The sequence below is a fragment of the Cyprinodon tularosa genome, unplaced genomic scaffold, assembly GCF_016077235.1.
Source record: "Cyprinodon tularosa strain WSP-4 unplaced genomic scaffold, ASM1607723v1 ctg52, whole genome shotgun sequence".
NCBI classification, from domain to species: domain Eukaryota; kingdom Metazoa; phylum Chordata; class Actinopteri; order Cyprinodontiformes; family Cyprinodontidae; genus Cyprinodon; species Cyprinodon tularosa.
This window is the reverse complement of record NW_024039252.1, coordinates 514,376-540,777: the sequence shown is the minus strand read 5'-3', so window position 1 is coordinate 540,777 and position 26,402 is coordinate 514,376. Positions and strand designations below refer to the sequence as shown.

Sequence of the window (26,402 nt, the reverse complement as noted above, 5' to 3'; positions counted from 1 at the left end):
GTTGGGAGCATGGAATTGTCCAAAATGTCTTGGTATGCTGAAGCATTCAGAGTTCCTTTCACTGGAACTAAGGGGCCAAGCCCAGCTCCTGAAAAACAACCCCACACCATAATCCCCCCTCCACCAAACTTTACACTTGGCACAATGCAGTCAGACAAGTACCGTTCTCCTGGCAACCGCCAAACCCAGACCCGTCCATCAGATTGCCAGATGGAGAAGCGCGATTCGTCACTCCAGAGAACGCGTCTCCACTGCTCTAGAGTCCAGTGGCGGCGTGCTTTACACCACCGCATCCGACGCTTTGCATTGCACTTGGTGATGTATGGCTTGGATGCAGCTGCTCGCCCATGGAAACCCATTCCATGAAGCTCTCTGCGCACTGTTCTTGAGCTACATGAAGTTTGGAGGTCTGTAGTGATTGACTCTGCAGAAAGTTGGCGACCTCTTCGCACTATGCGCGTCAGCATCCGCTGACCCCGCTCCGTCAGTTTACGTGGCCTACCACTTCGTGGCTGAGTTGCTGTCGTTCCCAAACACTTCCATTTTCTTATAATACAGCTGACAGTTGACTGTGGAATATTTAGGAGCGAGGAAATTTCACGACTGGATTTGTTGCACAGGTGGCATCCTATCACAGTTCCACGCTGGAATTCACTGAGCTCCTGAGAGCGACCCATTCTTTCACAAATGTTTGTAAAAACAGTCTGCATGCCTAGGTGCTTGAATTTATACACCTGTGGCCATGGAAGTGATTGGAACACCTGATTCCAATAATTTGGATGGGTGAGCAAATACTTTTGGCAATATAGTGTATGTCTTCAGAGATGTCCTCGAGTTGCAGTAACGGCTCCATTTGAATACCTTCACTCTGCTTTAGAATGGCTTGATAGCTGAAGAAAGTTTATTTCCAACAGTATTTTTATTAATCTTCTAATATACAGTAAAACTTGTTGACAATAAAGTGTTTTAGTGTGTATTTACACCACTTAGAAGTGGAACATTTCTGCACATTTTTATAAATATGCATTCAAAACATATTTACACCCAAAAAGAACTCTGCTTCAAGTAGGACAATAGTCACATATTATGGCAATGGTTTAGCAAATTCTTTAAAACACAAATGATGAGAAACCAAGACTAAGGTCCTTTCTACTTTAGGCAACAGAAACTTTAACAGCACTTCTTTGTGTTCACAGAATATAACTTTGTTTCTCTATTTGCTGTGAACTTTGACAGATTTCTACAGACCTGCCAAATACATTAAACAAGTGCAAACTATCTTTTAAGTCAAACCACTCAGAATAGAAAGAAACATATGTGCTAATTTATTGTGCAGTACAGCTGCAGGTCTGTAAAACTTAATGTTCCACCATGAAACATTTGTGTTTCATGGAGACCTTTTGACCAATAGACATTCAAATAAAAACACAGTAAAACATCAGGGTTCCCACTTGTACTTTGATTTAGTTTAAGATGCTGATCCAATATCAAGGCTGGGCTGCTCCTCTCATACACGCGAGTGCAGAGTGAATCCGAACATGGAGCCTGTTCTCAAAGTCATAGCCAGCGTAGTCCTCCTGCATAAAGAGATCTATATAAATTATTGAATAAAATTCTTCTTCATAACCCAGAACGACAGGAATAAATCTATAATTTTAACAAAAAGGCAAGTAACTTATATAGGAACACTTCAGGAATTTAATCAATTATCTTTAAGCAAATAAAACTAGATCCAAGTTGGCCCATTCAAGTTATTTTTTATTATCAATATTTCTACTTTAAATCAAAAAGAATTTCAACTTCATGATTTACTATATTCTCTAAATAAATAACATTTTGTCAGAGAGATGATTCCTTTGAGTAAAAATTTTAAATTAGACCAAAAATCAGACAATTATGTTTTTTTTCAGTGAGGTGGATTCACAGCATCACTTGTGGCAAAAATGATCACTAAGATAACTAACATTTGTTTTCTGAACAGAGGTTTAAATGGAGTTAAAGAAAAAGCACAGATGGCAGTAGTTTTTTTTAATACATTGAATTCAGCAGATAGGAGGCTTTAGGTATTGCAGCAAAAATGTTCTGTTTAATTATTTCTATGGGTTTAAAACTGCCATAGATGGTAAAAAATAAACTCAAGTTGTCTTAACCGTCTCATACTTTAGTGTCTACTGATAATATACATGTTAATAAAAAATACCAGTCAGTATAAAGTAAAAAATAAAGTTCCTCCCTGCTTTCTTGAATGTAAAGCTCCAGTCATCAGAAAAGAGCTTTTATTTAAGCTGAGCAGTGTGACAGTGGCCAAGGGCGGCTTCACAAACTTGCCAGTATACTTACCAATACTTCTACTTTATCCGTCCCCTAAAGTTACATATTTCATTGGGTATAAATATTTTTTCATACGACTAATTTTCTGTCGACTAACCTCTTCAGGTATGCAATCAGACTTGAAGAGCATCCGTTTCAATGCACAGCCAGACCACTAAACCTTACACCAACCTCAGCTTCAGTGGTGCAAAAGCCTTCCTGTTTCTTAACATGGTTGTCTAGATAAATGTGTCCTTATGGTTTCCATTTCTGAGAAGTGAAAAAAAGCTGATTCCACGTGTCTTTTAGTCTATTTTAACATGAAATGAATTCATTATAGCTTCTCCAACCAGCTATTAGACTTGTTGGAAATAATAGTCTGATTACACCAGAACACTTGTTCATCATATTAATTCAGCTAGAAAGAAAAAATTATAAGAACTTGCAAAGCAAAAGAGAAAAAGTCTGAAACAACAAATACTTGAAGTACCTTAGCCTGAAGCATTAGAGTTCGACCCTTTGCTGCAGTCTGCAAAAAATATACAAAATAAGTATTTCTGTCAGGTAACAGGTAAAGCTCACTCTGTAAAACCAACAGAAACTGTACCTCTGGGGAATTCAGCAGGACACAGGCCATTTCATAGCAGGAGTAGGGCTGGACGTAAGAATTGCACTGACGTCCAACCTCGTCCCTCGCAGCCAGATGGAAATACTGTGGGGGAAAATTTGTAATGGAAAACGGGGAAGAAAAGTTCAGCCAATCATAAAATCCATTATTACAGGGTACGTATGAGTGCATGGATTAATTAAGACTCTGCCGTGAATCAGAAAAACCTTGTATTATTTCCTACATGCATTACCTGCACGGCATCTTTAGTATTAAGCAGACATCCGCTTATGGCACCAAGGAGCAGGTTTTTCAGGCCAGCCCATGACGCATCTTCAATCCCCTGCAACACTGGAACAAAAACAATCACAGTGCTCTGAACGAAAACCTAACAGCATTCAGAAGAGAGATTGCAGCCTCTTAACCAGGTGCCGTTTTTTACAGCGTTTACCATGAGTCATTGTTTGCAGGTTGGCAGAGGAGCAGTTGGGGAGGGCTTTCCACAGATACAGAATCTCAATCACCGACAAGATGCAGAGCTCTTTGGATAGACTTGGGCTCTGGAAGTTCTCTGCCTGAGGAAAAATGGGAAAAGGACCAGTTTCAGAGCAAAAAAACCCACAAAAAACAAACAAGAGCAAGATGATTGCTTACCCTCTTCAAGGAAAACATCTCTATTTGATTATTCTTGCGTTTGAAAAGTTTTTGAACGTCTGTAAAGGTTAATATGGCACCCTCCAGATCACCTGTGGCCCCTTGGCACACTGGAAAACACAGCAAGAGCTGCAGGTTAAAGGTCACAACAGAACAAGTGCGGTGCTTTGCAAAAATAATAATGTTACGCAAGATATGTAATGCATAAGCGTAATGGCTATTTATATTTTGCTACTCTTTACTCTAACATCAAAAATCCAGTGCAACTTATTGCCATCAGAAATCCATATACGCTCACCGGCCACTTTAGTAGGTAAACCTGTCCAACTGCTCGTTAACACTTAATTTCTAAGCAGCCAATCACATGGCGGCAACTCAGTGCATTTAGGCATGTAGACATGATCAAGACAATCTCCTGCAGTTCAAACCGAGCATCAGTATGGGGAAGAAAGGTGATTTGAGTGACTTTGAACGTGGCATGATTGTTGGTGCCAGAAGGGCTGGTCTGAGTATTTCAGAAACTGCTGATCTACTGGGATTTTCACGCACAACCATCTCTAGGGTTTACAGAGAATGGTCCGAAAAAGAAAAAACATCCAGTGAGCAGCAGTTCTGTGGGCGGAAATGCCTTGTTGATGCCAGAGGAGAATGGCCAGACTGGTTCGAGCTGATAGAAGGGCAACAGTGACTCAAATAACCACCCGTTACAACCAAGGTGGGCAGAAGAGCATCTCTGAACGCACAGCACGTCGAACTTTAAAGCAGATGGGCTACAGCAGCAGAAGACCACACCGGGTGCCACTCCTTTCAGCTAAGAACAGGAAACTGAGGCTACAATTTGCACAAGCTCATCGAAATTGGACAATAGAAAATTGGAAAAACGTTGCCTGTTCTGATGAGTCTCGATTTCTGCTGCGACATTCGGATGGTAGGGTCAGAATTTGGCGTCTATAACATGAAAGCATGGATCCATCCTGCCTTGTATCAACGGTTCAGGCTGGTGGTGGTGGTGTCATGGTGTGGGGAATATTTTCTTGGCACTCTTTGGGCCCCTTGGTACCAATTGAGCATCGTTGCAACGCCACAGCCTACTTGAGTATTGTTGCTGACCATGTCCATCCCTTTATGACCACAATGTACCCAACTTCTGATGGCTACTTTCAGCAAGATAATGCGCCATGTCATAAAGCTGGAATCATCTCAGACTGGTTTCTTGAACATGACAATGAGTTCACTGTACTCAAATGGCCTCCACAGTCACCAGATCTCAATCCAATAGAGCATCTTTGGGATGTGGTGGAACGGGAGATACGCATCATGGATGTGCAGCTGACAAATCTGCGGCAACTGTGTGATGCCATCATGTCAATATGGACCAAACTCCCTGAGGAATGCTTCCAGCACCTTGTTGAATCTATGCCACGAAGAATTGAGGCAGTTCTGAAGGCAAAAGGGGGTCCAACCCGTTACTAGCATGGGGTACCTAATAAAGTGGCCGGTGAGTGTATATCAACTGGAGTTCATGTAGTGAAAACCCTGACTAGAGAATTCAGACAGTAAAACACAGCAGTGGAAGCATCATTCTGGTGGAATGTTTTTCATTCAAAGACAGAAAAGCTGTTTAAAGCTGATCAACACAAAGAGCGAAAATAAAGCCCAGCCTGGAAGAATAGCACAGATGCTGCAACAGACTGGAGAATGGTACCTAGTACGTCATCGGGCCTAAAGATACAGTTACGATCAGATCAGAAAACCATCCTATGTTAAAACAGCCCAATCAAAGGACAATTTCAGTTCCAAGACTTGCAAAGCTGCCAAAATACGTTATAGTTATTTGCAATTACATCAGAACAGGAAAGTATGGCACATTTTTTCAGATTTCTATTTCTTAAAGTATTTAAAAAAAGTTTCTTTCCACATTCCAATAACCCCGTAAGTAATGTTAGTTTATAACAAGGTTCTTCTACTCCAGCCCTCGAGATGCATTGTCCTGCACCTCTCTTTGCTTCCAAACACATATTCGGTACACATTTAAGTGTTCCAGAGTCCTGCTAATGACCTGATTATTAGACTCAGGTCAGTTGAAGCAGAGTAGTCAAAATGTGCAGGACACCAGACCTCAAGGACCAGCGCTAAAGATGGTCTATAACATGAGATGAGATTGCAACGTGCAAAATGTGGAAAATGTTCCAGAGGTAGAAATAGTTTTGCATGCATCATAAGGCTTGATTTCCTTTCTGTATTACCGCCTGTTAGATAGGCATAGTAGCACTGGGACCACCGAGATTCTGCCTTCAATCGCTCAAAGGCTCTGTAGGCTTCTCCGTAGTTGAGTTCGATCATGCTGCACCAACCTGAAACAGCCATCCATGAGAAAAATTACCAGAAGTGTCACATGTGCAGGTCAAAAACATGAGGTAGAAAAATATTACCTATTTCATATAAACACACATGCTGAATCTCCCTCTGGTCTGAGGCCAAATCTAAAGCGTCATTGAAGGACTTCAAGGCACTGCTGATCTGGCACTGGAAAATAAACAGGAACACAATTGTGTGAGCTAAGGTAAAAGTACAAGAGAAAAAGCAACTGATTTCATTTTGAGCGTATTTACCTCAAGGCGTTGAACTCTGCCTTTAAAAAATATGAAGAGGGAGGAGTTTGGATAGGTGGCCTCCCTCTGTTTAAGAATGCATTTAGCTTCCATTAATCCTGCTTGTGTGTCTGAGCCATCCAAAGCAAAGAAGGGCTGAACCACGGTGTGGTACCACAGCAGGGCAAGGCTGAGAAGTGAAGTAGAGAATAAGAACTTATAATCTCCTTTTTTTTTTTTTTTTTTTTTTTTTTGCTTTGATGATGCGGACTCATAAAAATGTAACTGAGTAGTTATTTAATTCAGAGTGGGGAGATTCCAAATATCCGAGAGTCCTTAAAAACAAACCGACATGGGAATTTTGGAGAACACACTCGTGATTTTTAATAAAACAATTATGAAACTAAAATACAGAAGTGATTTAATAATAAGGCAGTACTGCAGAGCTTTAGTCAGCCGTTTGTCTTTCCTTCACTAACTCCTTTTGCTTTCGTTTTTTTAGTTTAGGAGTTTCCATCAAAATCTTAGACTCCATTCTGTTCCAAGAATAATACATACAGCTCCTTGAAAAGGTGTTTTAACCCTTTGAACCCTTTTTTATATTTCCCATATTGTCACAAATGCAAATTTCAATCTCTTTCACTGGAGGAACACTATTGCATGGGCAAGACACCGCCATTTTTTAACAATACATAGAGAAAGTGTACGTTGGAAGTTGGTTAATTTTCCCAAATTTTTAAAATATTATCTTAAATTTTTAATTAAGGCTTAAATTTCAAGCTTTTTTTTTTTTTTTTTTTTTACATTAATGACCCCTGACTGCTGTTTGCAGAGCTTTTTGAACAATGTTCTCAGTTAACTTGATCGTCTGTTTTTGCCAATACAGTTCTGTCAAACACACACAAATTCATAGCAGAAGGGGGAAATATAAACCTAAGCTCAGTAGACGTAATAACTGAACCTAAGTGAATACCTTAATTGTATCCTCTCCTAGAGGAACAGCCCTAAACCTAACATTGATGGATGAGAAACCCAAACCAAAGGAAAATGGACTTCATATGACTTCAATAAGTTCCTGTTTGGAAACGTCTTCCGGTAAGCACTACCAGCACTGAAATAGCGGCGCTCTGCCCCTGCAGTACAGTAGTCTCGGGTAAAAGACCAACACAAAGTTTTGCACAGTTGTAAGGTGGAAAGAAAATGATCGCTAAAATGCATCTATTCTGTAAAGGCCCCTTGAAGGACCACCTAGATAAGGACAGCGTTAATTAGAGAAGAAGCTCTTTGGCCAAATTCCACAGCTCAGGTGGAAGCTAGCAACAAATTTTTTTTTAATCTAACCACCTCAAAAATCTAGAATTTATAGACGATCAAAAAAACAACCAAAGGTTAAAAGGGAACCAATGGAAAACTAAAAATGCTCATCACCCTGAACATACCATACCATGACCCCCTTAATGCTTTGTGATCTAACTTTGTGTTCCATCCTCCTCATGATCAACCAACTGACTTGGAATGGGAGCTAAAGTCCCTCCATCAATATTACTGCCCTGATCCACCGCGGAAGGGTGTCACTAATCGAGATCTACTCTGAACTGTCAGGACAGGAGAGAGTTTAACACTTAAAGAACCAAATACATTTCAAGAGTTTTATTATTCCCATGAGAAAGTCCTCCACATGTGTTCTGGTGTATTTCTGAAAAAAAACAGCCTACCAACTTGAATTTTTCTTTTTTTAAACAAAAAAAAAAACATTAAAAGAGAAACAAATTATATTCATGTGAATAGATGATGTGTTATGCCCAACAATGTCTGGAAAGAGCATGAATTGAAGCAACCTTTCTGCAGCCTGAACCGTAGTTGGCCCAGGCTGGCAGCAGTGACCAGTGTGAGTGAGCTCCACTGTAGTTAGTGTGATCCCAGTAGAGTTCAGAAGAACGGTCTTAGTTATAAACCACCATTCTATAGTTCTACGATCACAAAGCATGCAGTGTGAGAACACACAGCCTTTGAACTAGACAGGTCAAGTTGTACAATGCAAAAGGACTAGGAATGTAAATTATCCATTAATGAATTAATCTAAAGTTAATTGGTCGCATCGACCATCTAATCATTATTTAAGACGTAGAAATGTTCTTAAAAACCTGACTTTTCTTTTGTAATAAGGGGAACTTTCCCTACCATGAAGGATTCAATTATTTTCAAATATGGTGAATTTTAATAGGCTTAGGTCACTAAATTTAAAAAAATGAATAAAACAAGAGAAACAATGTCAATGTATAGAGATGTAGAACTACACTATATTGCCAAAAGTATTTGCTCACCTGCCTTGACTCACATATGAGCTTAAGTGACATCCCGTTCCTAATCCATAGGGTTCAATATGACGTCGGTCCACCCTTTGCAGCTAGAACAGCTTCAACTCTTCTGGGAAGGCTGTCCACAAGGTTTAGGAGTGTGTTTATGGGAATTTTTGACCATTCTTCCAGAAGCGCATTTGTGAGGTCGCACACTGATGTTGGACGAGAAGGCCTGGCTCTCAGTCTCCGCTCTAATTCATCCCAAAGGTGTTCTATCGGGTTGAGGTCAGGACTCTGTGCAGGCCAGTCAAGTTCATCCACACCAGACTCTGTCATCCATGTCTTTATGGACCTTGCTTTGTGCACTGGTGCACAGTCATGTTGGAAGAGGAAGGGGCCAGCCTCAAACTGTTCCCACAAAGTTGGGAGCATGGAATTGTCCAAAATGTCTTGGTTGCTGAAGCATTCAGAGTTCCTTTCACTGGAACTAAGGGGCCAAGCCCAGCTCCTGAAAAACAACCCCACACCATAATCCCCCCTCCACCAAACTTTACACTTGGCACAATGCAGTCAGACAAGTACCGTTCTCCTGGCAACCGCCAAACCCAGACCCGTCCATCAGATTGCCAGATGGAGAAGCGCGATTCGTCACTCCAGAGAACGCGTCTCCACTGCTCTAGAGTCCAGTGGCGGCGTGCTTTACACCACCGCATCCGACGCTTTGCATTGCACTTGGTGATGTATGGCTTGGATGCAGCTGCTCGCCCATGGAAACCCATTCCATGAAGCTCTCTGCGCACTGTTCTTGAGCTACATGAAGTTTGGAGGTCTGTAGTGATTGACTCTGCAGAAAGTTGGCGACCTCTTCGCACTATGCGCGTCAGCATCCGCTGACCCCGCTCCGTCAGTTTACGTGGCCTACCACTTCGTGGCTGAGTTGCTGTCGTTCCCAAACACTTCCATTTTCTTATAATACAGCTGACAGTTGACTGTGGAATATTTAGGAGCGAGGAAATTTCACGACTGGATTTGTTGCACAGGTGGCATCCTATCACAGTTCCACGCTGGAATTCACTGAGCTCCTGAGAGCGACCCATTCTTTCACAAATGTTTGTAAAAACAGTCTGCATGCCTAGGTGCTTGAATTTATACACCTGTGGCCATGGAAGTGATTGGAACACCTGATTCCAATAATTTGGATGGGTGAGCAAATACTTTTGGCAATATAGTGTATCATGATGCTGTGACACTCTGAAACTATTTCCCACTGTTTCAGTAAAGTTGATGGGAGAGACTTTGTCGTGTTAGCAGTGCTTTTAAAAGGCTGGTTATAGTTCAGATTGCTGTCAGAAGGATGTTAAAACTAGGCTCTACAAAGTGTAATAAAACTCACAAGAATTCACCATCTATGATGCTTATTGCTAGCAGATCTTTTTCTATCATGTCACAAATGTTTGTAATGCCCTCCACTTTTCTATCATCACACCCCCGCCTTCAAAGCACAGCAGAGAAGTTATGCTGCTCCACCATGCAGCACAGCTAATTGGGTGCTAGTTAAGTGATAACTTTAAGGGGTTTATCGAGTGGTTATGTTTGCAAACATGCTTTAGCTTTAGCACTACCTCTCTTGCAAATATTAGTGAGGCTCTGTTTAAAATGAATAGCCTCTAGTGGATGGTAAAATGAAAGCATTAATCAGATGGAACAAATCGTAATCTAATAAACCATTAATTGATGATTAATCGGAAGTTGAATGTTTGTTTACATTCCTAATAAGAACAAAGTTATCCCTGTGCTATCTTTAATATTGTGTTTTTATTATTATTGATCACCTAGCTGTTTGTCGGCCCTGCTGCTCAAACAAATTGCCCCTGGTAGGATTAATAAAGTGGTCTCGGTTAGGGATGGGGATCGAAACCCGGTTCTATCAAGGACCCTGTTCCACTTTTTTCAAAACCCGAAAATCAATAACGTTTGGGCTTATCGATACCACTATCGAGTCTGGTCGTTTTTTGTTTTTTTTTCTCCCAGAGGTCCTGTAACATAATTGTGTGTCCCTCAAGTCGCGTCACAGCATTTAAATCTAATCAATCCAATCACTGCAGCATGTCCAGCAATGTTTTGGAATTAAATTGTAACCAAACAGAAAAGTAAAACAAGTGAAGTCTGGCAGTTAACTTCGCTCGCGACTCGGCTTCATTTTACCAAGCTCAAAGATAAAGACGAAGCGAAATGCAACTTATGTTGCAAAATCATCTCTTGTAAAGGGGGGAACACAACCTCAATGGCCAAGCACATTAGTATTGTGCATGAAATAAAGGCCAAATGCAGTACCTCCGACTGTCTCCCGGTTGAAAAGACTCCTCCTCCTGCTGCTGCCGCACCACAGTCAGACCCGTCTTCATCATCCACTCAGAGTACCACTGGTAAGCGCGCACACAGACTTTGCAGCTTGTCCGGTCAGTTAAAAATAGTAATTGTGAAATCCGTGTTGTAATCGGCAGCATACAAGCTAGTTAGCTTGAAAAGTAAATAAAGTTTCAGACGTGCTGCGTGATGATGTGTTCAGATTGGCTCAGTAAAACGACAATTAGGTTATCATGATGCGTTCTAGTGTAATGTAAAGAAAAGGGAAATTGAGTTTTTGGCGAGAAACATGAGTAATACAGTTGTATATTGCTCTAATTATTTTAGAATATTTAATTAAACTACTGATGCCAACATTTATAAAAAATTACATTTAATTTAAAATACAATTATTTATTTGCTAAATATTTTCCTAATCAATAAAAACATGATGAAAAGTGACAGTAGACAATACATTAAACAACAATTGTGAAAATGTATATATTTTTTTAAACCAAAAGAAGACATTTCTTCAAAATATAGGACATTTCTTCAAATATTTTTTTTCCCCACTTCCTTTCTGTCTGTTAAAAACATATTGTCGCATCGTCTTTCCACCAAATACCAGAAAAGTATCGATAGTGGTATCGATAAAGACTCGGATCGATAGGTAGTATCGATAAAGGTATCAATATCAATAAATATTAACGATCCCCATCCCTAGTCTTGGTCTAAATCTAATCTAAAGAAAAGTTTGTGGCAATTAATTTGTAACAGAACTGTGATCTAGATGCTACTGTTATAATGGATTCATTATGCTTTGGGCTTATGAATCCATAGCAGAAGTTAGGGGAACACATAAACAAATAAGCTGATTAAAGTGGATGGGAATCTTACGGAGCTTAACAGGACAGTTGTGGTGGAAAATGATCCTGAACATACAGCCAGAACTCTAAGGGTTTAGATCAGAGATGGCTAACTCAACCCATAAGGAGCCGCTCCCAGGATGTTCACTTATAGCTGAAGGCCTTCTACAGTGAGCATAGACTCTTGGAGTTTCACAGCTCTTGAACAGAACATACATTTTGACTTCCACTTCATATCTATGTATTACTCTGTGTTGGTGTCACATGATATGTTGCATGTTAAATGGCTGTGAATACTTCTACCAGGCGCTGCAGTTAAACATGCTCACTCACATACTCACGTAGCTAACGGGGCCTTCATGTCCTTACTTTCACTGGCATAAGTGAGCGCAGATAGGCCTTGATGGCGGTCTCCAGGGAAGCCCAGCAGGTTGACGATCTTTAGCAGATGTGGCGGCACCATTGAGATACACAGGTGGAAAAGGCCATAACCAAAGCTGACAGAACCTTTCAGCCGGTCCAGAACCTCTGGGCTGATGCCGTCCAATCTCTGGGACCGACTGGGTCCAGTTGAGGAGGATCGGCTGCTGTGGGATGGATCTGAGGTGGACGGCAGAGGCACTGCTTGCTGCTCGGACGCCCTCCTTCTGCTGCCTTCTTGAAGTTGTGTGATGTCATTGTAACATTTGTTATACATCTTCCAGGCTTTTCGGAGGATCCAGCCTCCTTTGATATAGGCTGAAAGAGAGTAATGGCTGAGCTCAGTAAAACTTCATTCAGTATTTAAAATATGACATAAGTTTTTGAAGTTATTCCCCGGGATATTACCTGACAACTCTTGTTTGATAAAAGAAAGGACTGCAATGTAAACCTGGCAGTCTGCTATGATGATTTGCCTCTGCAGCCGGTCCAGAGCAGCCATCCCCGACCTCTGGGAGTCTACCTGCTAAAGCACATTAAACATCCACTCCAGGCTCTTCATAAATATACATGTACAGTAAAGCTATAGATTAGGAAGGTTACTCACACTCCGTTTTATCTTGTTCTTAATGGTTTCAATAACGCTGGCATTTTCACTCTCACACAATCTCTCTGTGGATTTGAGGTCATCAAAGGCCGTCTGCATTTTCTCCTCTTCAAATGTCATTACAGCATTCTAAAAACAAAGCACAAGCAGAAAATGGTGACCTGTGACTTGTTTAAGAGAATAATAAAAGTTTAATTATTTGATCTTTGGATGAGTAGCAAAGCTACAAAAAGCAGGAATACAATTAAATCTTTTATCTTTAAAAACTTAATTAGATTACAGAATGTGGGATTTTTATGTCTTGTATATTTTCTGAAAGAATCTTAATAATTGCTTTCTCTAAAGATCCTTTTCTTATATTCATCAACAGTATTTAGCTCTGTTTTTTTTCTCAGTGTATGAGCTAAATGGAGAATTGTGGGTAAGCATTTTGTCACTATTTCAACCAACAATAATAATTCTGTAGCCAAAAACAGGATGATGTTGTTTGAAATCTAACTTCAGATGTATTGAAGGAGAAGCTTCCATTTACAGTCAAACATTTTGCCAACATACTGATTAGACATACTGATGGATCGCTTATGCATGCTAAACCAATGCTGTCCAGAAGAAGAGCAGAAACACATCATCTGCTTGAATTACAACACCTTTTGTTTTCTGAATAACAATCCAAAGAGAGACACAGCTAATCACAGGGCGATTTTAAATCTCTCAGGTAGGGTGTCAGGTTGTTAGGTCTCTTATATAGTGCTCTCTTAAAATTCTCACACACTTTCTCCTTTTCTATTGGCAAAGTGCTTAAGGAATCCATATTCAACCTGGAGACGTCCTTATCCCCATTTTCACCTTCAGACGCCAATAGGGTAAGCATGAAAGCCTTAGAACAGTGTTTTGTACCTAATACCATAAGGTTTTGCTGTTACCTAAAGCTTAGTTTCCTTTACGTAGTTATTCTTTGTGATGCCTATGTGAATCCTCTCGGCTCCTTTGGCATTACTAAAGAGCATTAGGCAGGTTCTTTATGGGTACAACTCTCACAGACTGCTTCAATCCTCAACTAAAAAGTAGATTTTCCTTAAAGAAGAAAAACCCTTGATGCTTTCCAATGGTAAAAGATTTGTTGCCAAGAAGCATCATTATAAAGAAAAAAAAAATGATTGATGAAAAATTGATTCCCTTAATTTTTGTTCCAAGTTTGCTTAAGAATAATGTTCCATCTTAACATTAATCCATCCATCCAACCATCCATCCATCCATCTTCTTCCGCTTATCCGGGGTCGGGTTGTGGGGGGTAGCAGCTTAAGTAGGCAGGCCCAGACGTTAACATTAAACTAGTTTTAAAGAGGCAGGTTTAAAGTAAGCACTTCTGAGTTTATATATGTAACTCCTTAATCAAACATAAGCAACATCTTTAAAGGTGTCATCACGCAGAAATCTGACTTATGAAGCTTTAAGTCGTAGGGAAACGGCTGTTCCAACTGTTGCATTTCCGAATTCTCCCAAGTGGTTCCCGACTTTACACGAGTGAATAAAGTGAATGTGATTGGTCGTTTATCAAGGGGGTGGGATTGTTGTGGCGGAAGGTTTGCAAGCAAGTTTGGTTGTGGCCGGAACTTGCGAACCAGTTAGCAACTTAGTGCTAGTAGGTTCCCAATGTGAAATTACATTGAGAACAAGTAGCACTAAGTTGGGGACTTAGAAACGACACTGTCAAGGAATGCTATGGACAGCAGAAACATGCAAGAGGAGGAGAGTTTTGTGTCAGAGGTCGTGGATGAGTCTCCTTCGTCATACATTTTTTATTTAGAGGAGAAAAGCGGGGACGAAGTTGTTGTGGAAGAGTACACCAGGGCGGCAGATGCTTCGTTTAGTGTAGAAGGCTTACAGCCGTACATGTTTGAGCCCTTGCCTCGCAACGCTGCCAGTTCTGTTAGCTCTACGCCTGCCGAAGACACAGACATTTATCTCCGCCAACACTGGGACGTAACTCAATGGTAAAGTTCTCATTTATTCTCATTTTTTATTTCAATCGTTGCATATAATAGATGCGACATACAGTATGAATCAAGATGCTATGATCGAAAAAATTGGATTGACAGATGACCGTTGATAAATGATTGGCCGAATTTAGGTGTGCAGGCTGATGTATAACTAACTGGCCTGCATAAAATAAAAAAAATAAACAGATTTTAAGACGGGATTTTTTCTTAATTAGAAATTTTCCAAATTTTGGGATAATATAATCTGATAAAGAGTGCATTTATATACATGTTTAAGCCAGAATGATTTGACATTTAAATATGATGTCCCTACTACTTTAAGCGTAAATTCAATCTGGAAGACACTTATCAGCTTCAGCTGAACCACCTGTGATATCCCTCATTTGGCTCCAGCCAATCAACTCAGGGGCCAAACCTTCTCTGAAGCCAATCACCTTGCAAGGTCCCCTTCATTTAGCTCCTGGCATGCAAACTTTACTTTCACCTACCTCCATCCCATCTCCTCCCTCATTCTCAGACTTTTCCCAGTGTCACTCACCCTCTGGCTTATTCCACCACCAGTGTCCTGGACCTGGGGGAAGACTACTCTAATCCTTTTCTAGGTTACTCCTCCAAGTGTACGTTGATTCACAGCATCAAAGTCTTAGGCCAAATTACTTATTTCGTTTATATCATTGTCTGCTTCTGTCTCTTTGAATCCCAGTCGGTCTCGACAGATGGCCGCTCAGCCTGAACCTGGTTCTGCTGGAGGTTTCTTCCTGTTAAAAGGGAGTTTTCCTCTCCACTGTCGCTACATGCATGGTCAGTGCAAGGGATTGCAGAGAGTTTAGTCCTCGCAATTAGCTGGTTTTCCTTAAATAGAAATATTTTTGAGGGTTAAATAAAAAGTTCTAAAAGAAATATTTTTGAAGAATACGATTGCGTAAACCTGTATAAATAAATTGAATATTTTCTAATTGCAACTTTTCCAGGTTGAATTTGAAGTTACACCATTTGTGTTGGTATTGGGCTTCATTTAAAAACTATCAGACAATGCGGAGTGTGAAAGTGGCTTGTTTTTCTTCCATGTGCGCTTTTTGTTAGAACGAAAAAAAAAACTCTTAAAAGGGTGCAGTTTTGCTCCTCCTTCATGATTCACTTTCTGCATGGAAGGATGCTAACATTAGCCAGTCTTTCTTTCACCACGCCTGTCTCTTTTGCACCAAAAAGGAAGTTATTTCAATAATCAGGGAGTTGGTAAGTGATGCTACTTCTTTAACTATTTACCTATTGTGCCGGAGACCAGGTATCAATAGTGAAAACATAACGTTGCTAAAGCTAGAACTACATGAACATGCATATACGCACTCACTTTAAATTCTCATGCAAACCCTTAAGAAAATAAAAATGGGTATGAAAAGGGCTCTGAATGAAATCCATTTAAAAATAAGTTCCCCTAAAAATGACTGTATTAGTAGAATACTAGGTTGTAACTTATTTAATACATGGAATTAAGTTTTAAATAAATAACTAAATTTTAACTTAGTTCTAGTAACGATTAAACCTTCTGAAATTTGATAATTTAAATTGGATTATTTCATATGGTATGGTTTGAGCGGTTTACTATACGTTTATAAGGGCGGCGTTGAGCTAGAATGGATTTTTTTTTTACATTTAAATTCTGTTTTGTTTCACTCTAAATTGTAGTTTAAAAAATGTCAGCTTTTAAAAGAATGCAAATGTTATTTTTAAGGTTAAAATGAAAATCAAAAGGCCAGTTGGGAAATAAAATAGATCTTCACCCTCAGCTTCTCTACTTACCATAAAACTCACAAAACTTGCTCCAAAACTCATCAAAGGACTGTGGTTCCTGAAAAAATAAATAAAACACAAGTTAGGGGGGCTTTGTAAAAATGCAACCATTCCAACAACAAGTCTATTTAACAGGTGAAACACTGGTGTACAAGGATAGATTTCATCATGTCAAGGCCTATTGCAACTGAATAGCAAAGCTTAAATGCTTTATGTAGTTTTAAAGAGGGAAACTCTCTGGATAATGATTTATGCTGCCAAGCATTTCACTGTTTCACTTCCTTCCAGGTTTGCTTGCTGATGCTGTCAAAGCAGGATGACACTTGGTGCTTAAAGCAATTAGTGGGACTAGTGACATTTTGCTTTTCACCAGGGGTCAGGACACCTATAGGGCCACCTTCAGTGGAATCAACATGTAGGCTTAAAAATACCAAGCTCTGGAAATAAAAAACACATTCTGTAAACATGTTTTTAAGCCTCCCACCTCTGATGCAGCCTAAAGACTATCTTAACTTTACAAACATATAAAGTAAAGAAAGTTAAAACAACTACAACGCCCTGCTATCAAACACAAACCAGCTGTTATATCATTATTTCATTAGATATTTGTCCATAAACAGGTTTTTCTGGCTACCAGTATTTTCTGTTGGAGTTAAATAACACTAATCCAGCTTGTGACCAAAATATAAGGTGCTTATATAAAGTAAAAGCAACATGACTGTTTCTCATGCCTGTTGAATTCTTCTGGTGTATCAGTTGACAGATCTGCAGGCAGCGGTTGAACCTGAAAGCTGTCTGAAGACGCACACAAACCTGTATGTCCTGAAGAGCTCATCACTTTCCTTGAATCCGTTGTTGAGCAGCATGTTGATTCCTTTCAGAGCCAGCTCTGCATCATTTATCGCTTGGGTTTTGTCATTCGCGGAGCTCCCGGTAGCTGGTTCTGTTGGGTCCGCCATTAGGACACCCGAAGCCGCCGCGGCCGCCCGGGGAGGTCGGTATCCAAGAGGTTGTGTAAAGGGGGTGGCTCCGGATAGTTTACTCACACATTCAAAACAGCCTCAACCCGTGGCGCAGATATGAACGGTCGCTGTCATGTCTGCGTTGTTTATATTAGAAGACTACAAACCCATAGAGGCGACATACTTCTTGACATAACAGCTACTGTTTGTGTGGGCTGACCGCTGTTTCGTCTGAAGGCTCGCGCCGCTCTGTTCCGTATTGTGCCGCCTGTCTGGCCGCCCCGGTTCCTGTGGAGACAGGAAATGTGCTGCTTTCAAGTGCATCCGGAATTATAACCTTCCCACAGAACTCAGCTCTCCTTATTTTTTGTAAACTTCAAAGCGAGTTCTTATTTGGTGTAGTAGCAGTCAAATTATTATCAGTGGGTTATTATTATTATTAATTTGTTGTTGGTTATCTTGTGTTTTCCAAAGGGCTAATGCTTCATCCCAACATGTAAAAATCCCCTGAAGCACAAAAGAAACAGTGCCCCCTGCAGTCACAGCATATCACTGTATGAAATATGGATACATGGGAAAGTTTATTGATTTATATAGTTTTATATTTTTCTCTTTTTTGGTCAATTTGTCTCACAATATAAAATAAGATGAAACCAAGTTACATTTTCTACACAATCACTATTGATACAATTTCAAATCGTGTTTTTATATCTCAAAACAAAGATTAAACTTGTTTTTTCATTCAGTTGCCTGAGTTGACAATTCAGTGATATTTATCAATCACTCAGGTAGTCATATATAAACATATATTTAGAAGCTGATTTTAATCTGCTTTAGCTGATACGTCAATATTATCACAATTTCAACAATACCTTACCCAATGAAACTGTTTTTGCTACAGTACAACATGAAGTGATGACATACATCCGACATTTAATATTCAACATGTTAAATATATTGCAATATTTCACTTAAAGCTTGCAGATATCTATGTTGTCATTTTTTCCATGCAACACTAACTTCCCATTTTTGGTTGCAGTAACATGAAACTAAGGACACTTTCTTGTCTTTAGCCAATCTGAATTTATCTGTCTTTGCGTCTGTCAATTTGTCATTGTCTTTATGATATCACATGAGGTGCAGTTTGTTGTTGAAATAATAAAATTTGAATGATATAAATTGAATCCAAGTCATGGATTAGAGGACAGTTTAAAAACATTACATCTAAAAGTTAGTTTAATAAGTTTGATCGGGTTTATTAAATTGCAATAATTAATACTTTAAACACATTTTACCATAGCAACAAAACAAAGTCTTTGAATCTTTATCAAAGCAATTTACTCTCGCACACCATTCAAATGTTTTATTATAAAGAAAAAAGGACCAATAAGAGGGATAATTTATCAAGATCCGACCATATTGTTGAATGCAATTCTTTGTTCTAACCACAAAAACCGAGCTAAGATATCTAAATAAATTTTTCTGATTAAAACATTGAAAGAGAATTAAAAAAGCAAAAACAACCTCAAACACAAATAAAAAAAATCTTTTATTGTCACAAACTATAAAAAAACAATCAAACACGTTTATAAATCGGTCATTATAAGGCAGGAATGCATGTCCAAATACGTCTAATTATACTGCATTTTATCATGTTTCTCGATAATTGTAGAATGAATGTAAAAAAACAGAAAAGTAAACACCTGCTGGGAAATTTCAAGCATCTTTAATACATTTACTTCTGTGCTGAATTGCATTCAGCTCTTTGGTAATGGTCCCAATTTATCACTGACCAAAGCTATGAAACCTATGCTTATGGCACAAATTACAGGTTACTTAACAGGTAAAACCGAATAAACAGAAATGAAAAACCATGCTCTTTCATGACGTGAGCAAAAGGCACATGCAAAAAGGAATGCAAAATGGCAAGGAAATTCAGGTAAAATGTGAGGAACACGTGTGTTTTAAACCAGTTACAAAGCAGAACTCTACATGCAATTGGTGGAAATAAATACATCATAGCTTGGAGACCCCTGAAATAGCAATGACAAGCACCGCAGGTGTAAACATAATATTTCTAGAATAAAATTTGAAAAAAGAAAAACTACAATCCAACAACAAAGCTAGTAATCTTCATTGCAATTGCAGCACCATCTGAGAAGGTAACCTCTGTTCTCTTAAAGTGCTGGGTTCTTCATAGTGAATTCCCCCCATCAGTCAATCACCAGTCTTTTCAGTAGCATTTGGTTGTTGACAAATGATCAACGGAGACATGCATCTACTTGTGTTACAGTTGGAAAATGTGTCCAACAATTGGTGCCATGGTTTGATCACAAAATAAATACAGAGATGTTTGACAGAGGATCCTGTGAGGTGAATATGCTACTCACATCTCATGTCCTCTCCCCCCCTGCCCACACTCATTCAGAAACACACACAGACACATTCTCTGTCTTTTAACAGATTGCACATAGTGGGTGAACAAAATGGTCCCAAGCTTTGTTCAGTCATAATGCGGTGAGGTGTGTTGCTCAGCCTGGACACTCCTTGAGGTTGACGGGGCCAAACTCACTTGATGACCTGTGAAAGGAGACTGATACGTCGTTGATCTTCATGTCTTGAATACATCCCACAAAGGATGATTTAACAGGAAGCGCCTGTTGCATCAATGTTTCTGTAAAAACAAGCATGCAGCATGTAAGTAAATGTATGCACTGCTGCATTTTTATACACTTTAATGTTTCTTAAAGTGATTTTATGCAAACAATTATACTTATGACAGCATTAATGCATATACAGGTATGTACTATAGTAAGTATTCCAACTAACACAGGGCCTCTATTGTGGCCATTTTAGAAGGAATAAATAAAAAAAAAGAAACTTTGAAACTGATTCTTCTTACATCACAGTAGCATATTCTCACACTGAAACTTTATATTTAATTTGTTCTATGTGTGAATATTACTTATTTCTTGCTTTATTTGTTCTGATTGCTGACTGAAAAATATGAATAACATAGACATCCTATTTATTCATTCAAAAATTTGTACAGTACAGCGTTCTGCCTAATTAATGTTTTGTTGAACAAAATATTTATCTATTAAACTGATCAAGTATATTCTTAATGTTATGTATTAGTAGATCTAAGTGTGTGAAATATGCTACCAATCAGGAAGAGAACAGTTTCTTGTTCACATATTTACTAGCAAAATATTTGTGAAGTTATTGGCCTAATTGCGTTATTACAAAGCTGAAGAAATATTTTTTAAATCACTTTGAAAATAGCTCAAATTTACTTGTATTATTAGAGATTTGTATCTTTTACCTCCCTACCCTCATCCTTACTTTGGTGACCTTAACTCCTTGTCCAGCCTTTTTTGTCCCAGTTTCAAGGGTTTATACTTTTTAAGTGTTGTCTAATGATAGACATCACTTTTTGACTTATATACTTACAGTAAGGGAAACAGGATGTTATTGAAAACTAAATGTTTTGGAAACCAAGTTTAAAACATGAAAGTGTAAATTACAATTATGCCTTATTTATATTTTGAATTCTTATTCATTGTTAGGCATACTGTCAATGTTGCACATTTGATTTAAGAGAAATATACAGCTAGACAGACAGACAGACAGACAGACAGACAGACAGACAGACAGACAGACAGACAGACAGACAGACAGACAGACAGACAGACAGACAGACAGACAGACAGACAGATAGATAGATAGATAGATAGATAGATAGATAGATAGATAGATAGATAGATAGATAGATAGATAGATAGAAGAAAATAAGTATTTGAACACCCTGTTATTTTGCATGGAGGGATCTGAAATTGTCATCATAGGTGCATGTCCACTGTGAGAGACACAAAGAAAAAAAATCCAGAAATCACAATATGTATGATTTTTACTATTTATTTGCATTATGCAGCTGCAAATAAGTATTAGAACAACTGTCTATCAGCTAGAATTCTGACACTCAATGACAATATTTGTCTGCCTTCAAAATGTCCACCTCCACTTCATTTATTATCCTAAATTAGATCCACCTGTTTAAAGTCATTAGCTGCGTAAAGACACCTTTCCACCCCATACAATCAGTAAGAATCAAACTGCTAACATGGCCAAGACCAAAGAGCAGTCCAAAGACACTAAAGACAAATTGAACACCACCACAGGGCTGGAAAGGGCTAGGGGTCTACAGACCTAAACCCAATAGAATATCTTTGGAGGGACCTCAGACTCTGTGTTTCTCAGCGACAGCCCAGAAAGCTAACTGAACTACAGAAGATCTGCGTGGAGGAGTGGGCTAAAATCCCTCCTGCAGTGAGTTCAAACCAGGTGACAAACTACAGGAAACATTTGACCTCTGCAATTGCAAACAAAGGTTACTGTACCAAATATTAACTTTGACTCTTACAATGGACATGCACCTACGATGACAATTTCAGACCCCTCTATGATCTCTAAAAGCTCTGCTTTCAAAAAATAGGACAATTAAGAACAATAAGGCAACGTTCAATCTGCACCCTGAAGTGAACCAAATCTGATTTTTTTTTTGGCCCATATGTGACCTGTATATGATCTTTTCATGGCTGTCTGAACAACACAGATCTGATTTTTTCCAATGCGACCCAGGCCACTTGGCTATGTGGTCCTGAATCCAATACGAATCTGATCTTTTCAAATGCGACCTGTGTCTGAACAGCCAGGTCACATTCATCCGACCTGAACGCCATTAATATCCAACAAAGGTCCCTTTTCTGGGTCTTGCTATGAAGAAGCGGCAAGAAAAACAACACCCATGGCTGATGCGGAGAGCAGTATTTATGTTTAACCATCTTGAAAAGATTGTGTCCGTAAACACAGAGCAACTGTGATATCATTGCGTCCTCTACTGCGCATGCGGGACACTTGCGTTGTATGACCGAGTTCACACAGAAGATCACATACAAGTCGCATATACTGTATTTGGAAATGTGAACAGCAATGCAAAAAAATCAGATTTCACAAAAAAATTGGAATTGGGCATCAAGGCCTTCAGTGTGAATGTAGCCTAATACTCACCAGGAATACCACCAACATATAGGGGGACTTTGGTCAAAGGGAAGGTGGAAGGTTGTGGTCCTATCTTGTAGTTGTCCGTTGTGTCCACAGATAGCTGTACAACATTTCTTCTTTTGATTACTAAGGAAAAAAAGATAAGCGATTATAAAAATACATTAATGAGTATTGATATAAAAAGGTAGCCTGGGTGCCATTCCGAACTTAGTCCCGCCCACAAGGTTTGAGGTCGGGAAGTTCGGTCTGGCTCTGCTCCATAGTAGCGCGAGTATGATCGCCCACCCTCTGGCGATCCAATCAAATTGTCAGGGCGGGCTTTATACGATGATGGACAGATGATCAACAGTAACGTAATCAACCACGTGACCAAAGCGCGCTTGGGCGACAACAACAATGGCTGCCGCCGGAGAGTTGAGGTGAGTAGATTCTGCTATTAGGTCTGTTCTAGAAGATATCGACAGCAAATTAATTTTAAAAGAGGAAAAGAGAAACGCGATCAAGTCTCATCTTCTTATTCTAGGCGCGCAACTGCACGCTTTGATTTTTGTTGACAACAACTATGCCTGGCTTAACATACGTCACGCACTCCGTTGCTCTTATTGGTTGTAGGTCTATCCAATTGAGTGCAGAGGCATTTTTTTTCCTGGTCCGTTCAAAACACGCCCCATAATCACCGCTCTATGGAGCAGTATCAGACTCATATTCTGACTAGAATTGAGTAGGACTACGTCAGGCTAATAAAAAGGTAACTCAAGTGGTAAAACATTACTTCTTATTTCAGATCAATCTAACCAGTCAAGAAGAAAACAAAATATGTATGGACTCTGCAGAAGCTAATGAAATGTTGACGCAAAGAGAAAATGATCGATGTGTACAAAATGGAGACCAAAATGGCACCTAGTTTTGTTTGCATATTTGTCGGTCAGTTAGGAAAAAAATCCTCTCCTACCATTTATTATGTCTTGGAAAAGGGACATAAAGTAGATTATGTTTTCTGGAAAAACGATCTAGAAATAAGTTTACATATCGTAAATATATCTTTAATTTAAGTAGGTCAATCAGAAAGTTTGCCAATGGAATGAGTATTTTTACTCTTGAAATAAGATAATAAGATAATATGCACTTAAAATAAGACAATCCCATTTTGTTTTCTTATTTTAAATGTAAATTGTCTTGTTCCATTGGCAAAATGTCTCTTTTACCTCTTCAATCCAAGAACAAATGCACTTATTTTAAGAATAAATGACTTTTCTAGATTTCAATTTTTGCCAGTGTAACCCTTGGGTGAGGCTTGTGAATCTTTGTTTTCTTTTATCTCACTCTCTTATGCTACAAGGATGTGTAAACGATATATTGCATCCAAAATATGAGACTTATTTAACATTTCGTTGAAAATGTTTTGAGGAACGAATCTGACATAATTGAAAATAAATGGCAGAAATGTATTAGGATGGAACGTGGAGAAAATTAGTTTAAAAAAAAATAGAAAATAAAATAAAACAGAAATAAAAAGTACACAGAAATAAATACATATAAAAAACAAGTAATCAATAAAGTTGAAAATTATAATATTAAATAAATGAGGTAATTACTATAAAGATGAATAAATAATTGAGTTAATTAAAGTATATTTGTACATTTTTTTGTACATTTTATTTTTTGCCAATACATTTTTTTATTTGAGCATTTATGTACTTATGTAATTATTTTCAACTATGTCAGACTGGGTCCTCTAAACATATGTTTATCAGGTATATATAAGAATATGTTGTTTTTATTTCACCTGAAATTTTATGGAACATTCCATCGCATAAAGAAGTTTTAGGCTTCACTGATGTCATGTATTCTCCTCTCCCGTTGCTCACCTTTGCCACAACCTGTAAATGACAATATTTTTAAATTTCTTACTTTTAACAAACAAACAAGGAAAGTTACCTGATAATAAAGGTACTTACACTATTCAAAACCAACCAAGATCAGTTTGAGGGACATAAAGTGATGGCTAGTAATAATTTAAAACAGCTATATGGCAATGAGAAGCAAAAGAGTGCTCTTACCTCTCCTCTAAGCATATAAATGCTGAGAAAGTGGCTCATCGTGTTTCCATAGTTGTTTGTGTTCGAATCACCGACATAAAGCAGGAGTCCGGTCTGATTGCGGGGACGTATGCTGAAGAGCAGTTCCAGTTCAGATCCAAACACAAAGGAGTCATCTGAAGTAAAAAAAAAATGTAACTTCAAAACACATATACAGATGCTAGGATTTAAAGGTATAGTGAAGGATGTTCTTTTTCCGGGTGGATCATCAAAATAAGTGGTCCTCCTAATTGTCAATCATTCTGGTGATATGTTTACACAAGACTGTCCTACTTGCTCATTCCCATCTTCATTTACCGGTGGTGATTCTGACATAGTGCTGAGTGTCCCGAGCCCGTAACATCATAAATGACCCCTCACACCCCACCATGGACTGTTCTCCCTGCTGCCCTCTGGGAAAAGGCTTCAAAGCATCTGACGTAGGTCCACCAGATTTCAGAACAGTTTCTTCCCCACTGCCATTAGACTTCTGAATGTTAAAGTGGGTTATTTTATTTATAAAGAAAAAATAAATAAATAAAATTTATGTTAGAAGTGTAAATATACAGTCATATGTTTATATTACTATATATTTTTTATGTATTTATTACTGTTTTCAGAGCTGCTCTGTAAAAAATGAAATTGTCTAGAGCTGTTTTAAACGAAATTTCTTTTTGTATACACTGGAGTATACAAAATGACAAAATAAATTTGTCTAAGTCTAGGTCTGTAATAGAGGAAAAACTGCAAATCTTCTTTTGAAAGTAAGCTCGTATGAGCAATGCAAACAGCAATTTTCAAACAGTGTGTGCACGAGGAGAAATGGGCTTGTGCAAGCTCTCACATGTTTTAATAGGCTTTCCTTCTTGGGAGTGGGTACAGGGTTGTGCATGTGCATTTTTTTTAAAGTAGAGAGGGCAGGTCTTTTTTAAAAATTTGCGAAAATCCTCCACAATACCTTAAAAATTTGCAATGAGCCACCAACCACTGAATAAACAGAAAACCATATAAAAAAACTACGTTTTTTTTGTCTTAAATCGGGCAACAAAAATGTTCTGTTGTTTACAAAGATAAAAAAACAGTGTGGTATCAAAGGGTTATAAAAATGACAAGCACTCACTGATGATGACATGCGCTCCAATTCCTGCAAAGTACACCCCTCTCTGTGTCTGTCCCTCAAAGCAGGGTCCTGCACCATAGTTTGCTGATGGGTTTGACATTGGTGCTCCATTCATCTTAAAATTACGCACGCAGCCGGACACACTTTGCTTTGGTAGAGCCTTTGACTAAAACGGAAAAGAGTTTCAGTTTTTCTGATTGACAATAGTTCTTGAGAAAAATATATTTTTTTGTTGTCCAAAAAATGATATCAGCTGGTTTAAAATTTGTTTTGCTACCTTTAACTCTTTCTCAAGGGATTCTGGTGCACTGCCCAGGTACACAGGTAGGAGGAATTGCTGCATGGACTTCAACTCAGTGTTTGTCAGTTGACCATCCTGAGCTCTGATCCCATCAACAACCAACCTGAATTTCTTCTTCTCCAAACTGAATACGACCTACGGACAAAAACAGTCAACACAATTTTGTTTAGCAAAATAAGATGAGTAGTACAAAGCTGAAGGTCCTTAGATAGAAACCAGATTTTTACGTACTAATACATGCAGTAGTAGCCATTCAAAATTTCCCCACTTTCCTTGATGGGCCCTTAGCTGGTCCCCTAATATTCCTTTTTTAAGGAATCTAAGGAGATCAATCTTTGTACTAAAATATTATTTCTGTCATGATTTGTGGACATTAAGATCTAAA

The 26,402-nt window shown here is 38.7% G+C and overlaps 2 protein-coding genes across 4 annotated transcripts in view; both read right to left on the bottom strand.

Moving 5' to 3' along the window:
- Window positions 1-904: 904 nt before the first annotated feature.
- Window positions 905-17,751, bottom strand: LOC119795684 (tetratricopeptide repeat protein 39C-like). Of its 3 annotated transcripts, none has more exons than XM_038303798.1 (14): window positions 17,306-17,751; window positions 16,502-16,550; window positions 12,702-12,830; window positions 12,503-12,620; window positions 12,016-12,412; window positions 6,184-6,352; window positions 6,004-6,097; window positions 5,818-5,925; window positions 3,572-3,681; window positions 3,369-3,492; window positions 3,171-3,268; window positions 2,918-3,022; window positions 2,801-2,839; window positions 905-1,577 (listed from the first exon to the last, which is right to left on the bottom strand). In XM_038303798.1, the coding sequence occupies exons 1-14, from the start codon at window positions 17,449-17,451 to the stop codon at window positions 1,488-1,490; spliced, it is 1,776 nt and encodes a 591-aa protein (XP_038159726.1). In that variant the 5' UTR covers window positions 17,452-17,751; the 3' UTR covers window positions 905-1,487. The 3 variants fall into 3 exon arrangements, with proteins under 3 accessions (XP_038159726.1, XP_038159727.1, XP_038159728.1); XM_038303799.1 differs by having other exon boundaries at window positions 12,503-12,617; XM_038303800.1 differs by lacking the exons at window positions 12,503-12,620; window positions 12,702-12,830; window positions 16,502-16,550; window positions 17,306-17,751 and having other exon boundaries at window positions 12,044-12,181.
- Window positions 17,752-18,991: 1,240 nt separating this feature from the next.
- Window positions 18,992-26,402, bottom strand: part of LOC119795671 (laminin subunit alpha-3-like) — a 98,522-nt gene continuing 91,111 nt past the window's right edge. The window contains exons 72-77 of the mRNA XM_038303768.1: window positions 25,994-26,152; window positions 25,717-25,882; window positions 24,579-24,733; window positions 24,305-24,398; window positions 22,525-22,644; window positions 18,992-20,128 (exon numbers count right to left, since the gene is read on the bottom strand). Coding sequence (XP_038159696.1) covers window positions 19,986-20,128; window positions 22,525-22,644; window positions 24,305-24,398; window positions 24,579-24,733; window positions 25,717-25,882; window positions 25,994-26,152 — 837 coding nt within the window. The 3' untranslated portion in view covers window positions 18,992-19,985. The remainder of the gene's footprint in view (window positions 20,129-22,524; window positions 22,645-24,304; window positions 24,399-24,578; window positions 24,734-25,716; window positions 25,883-25,993; window positions 26,153-26,402) is intronic.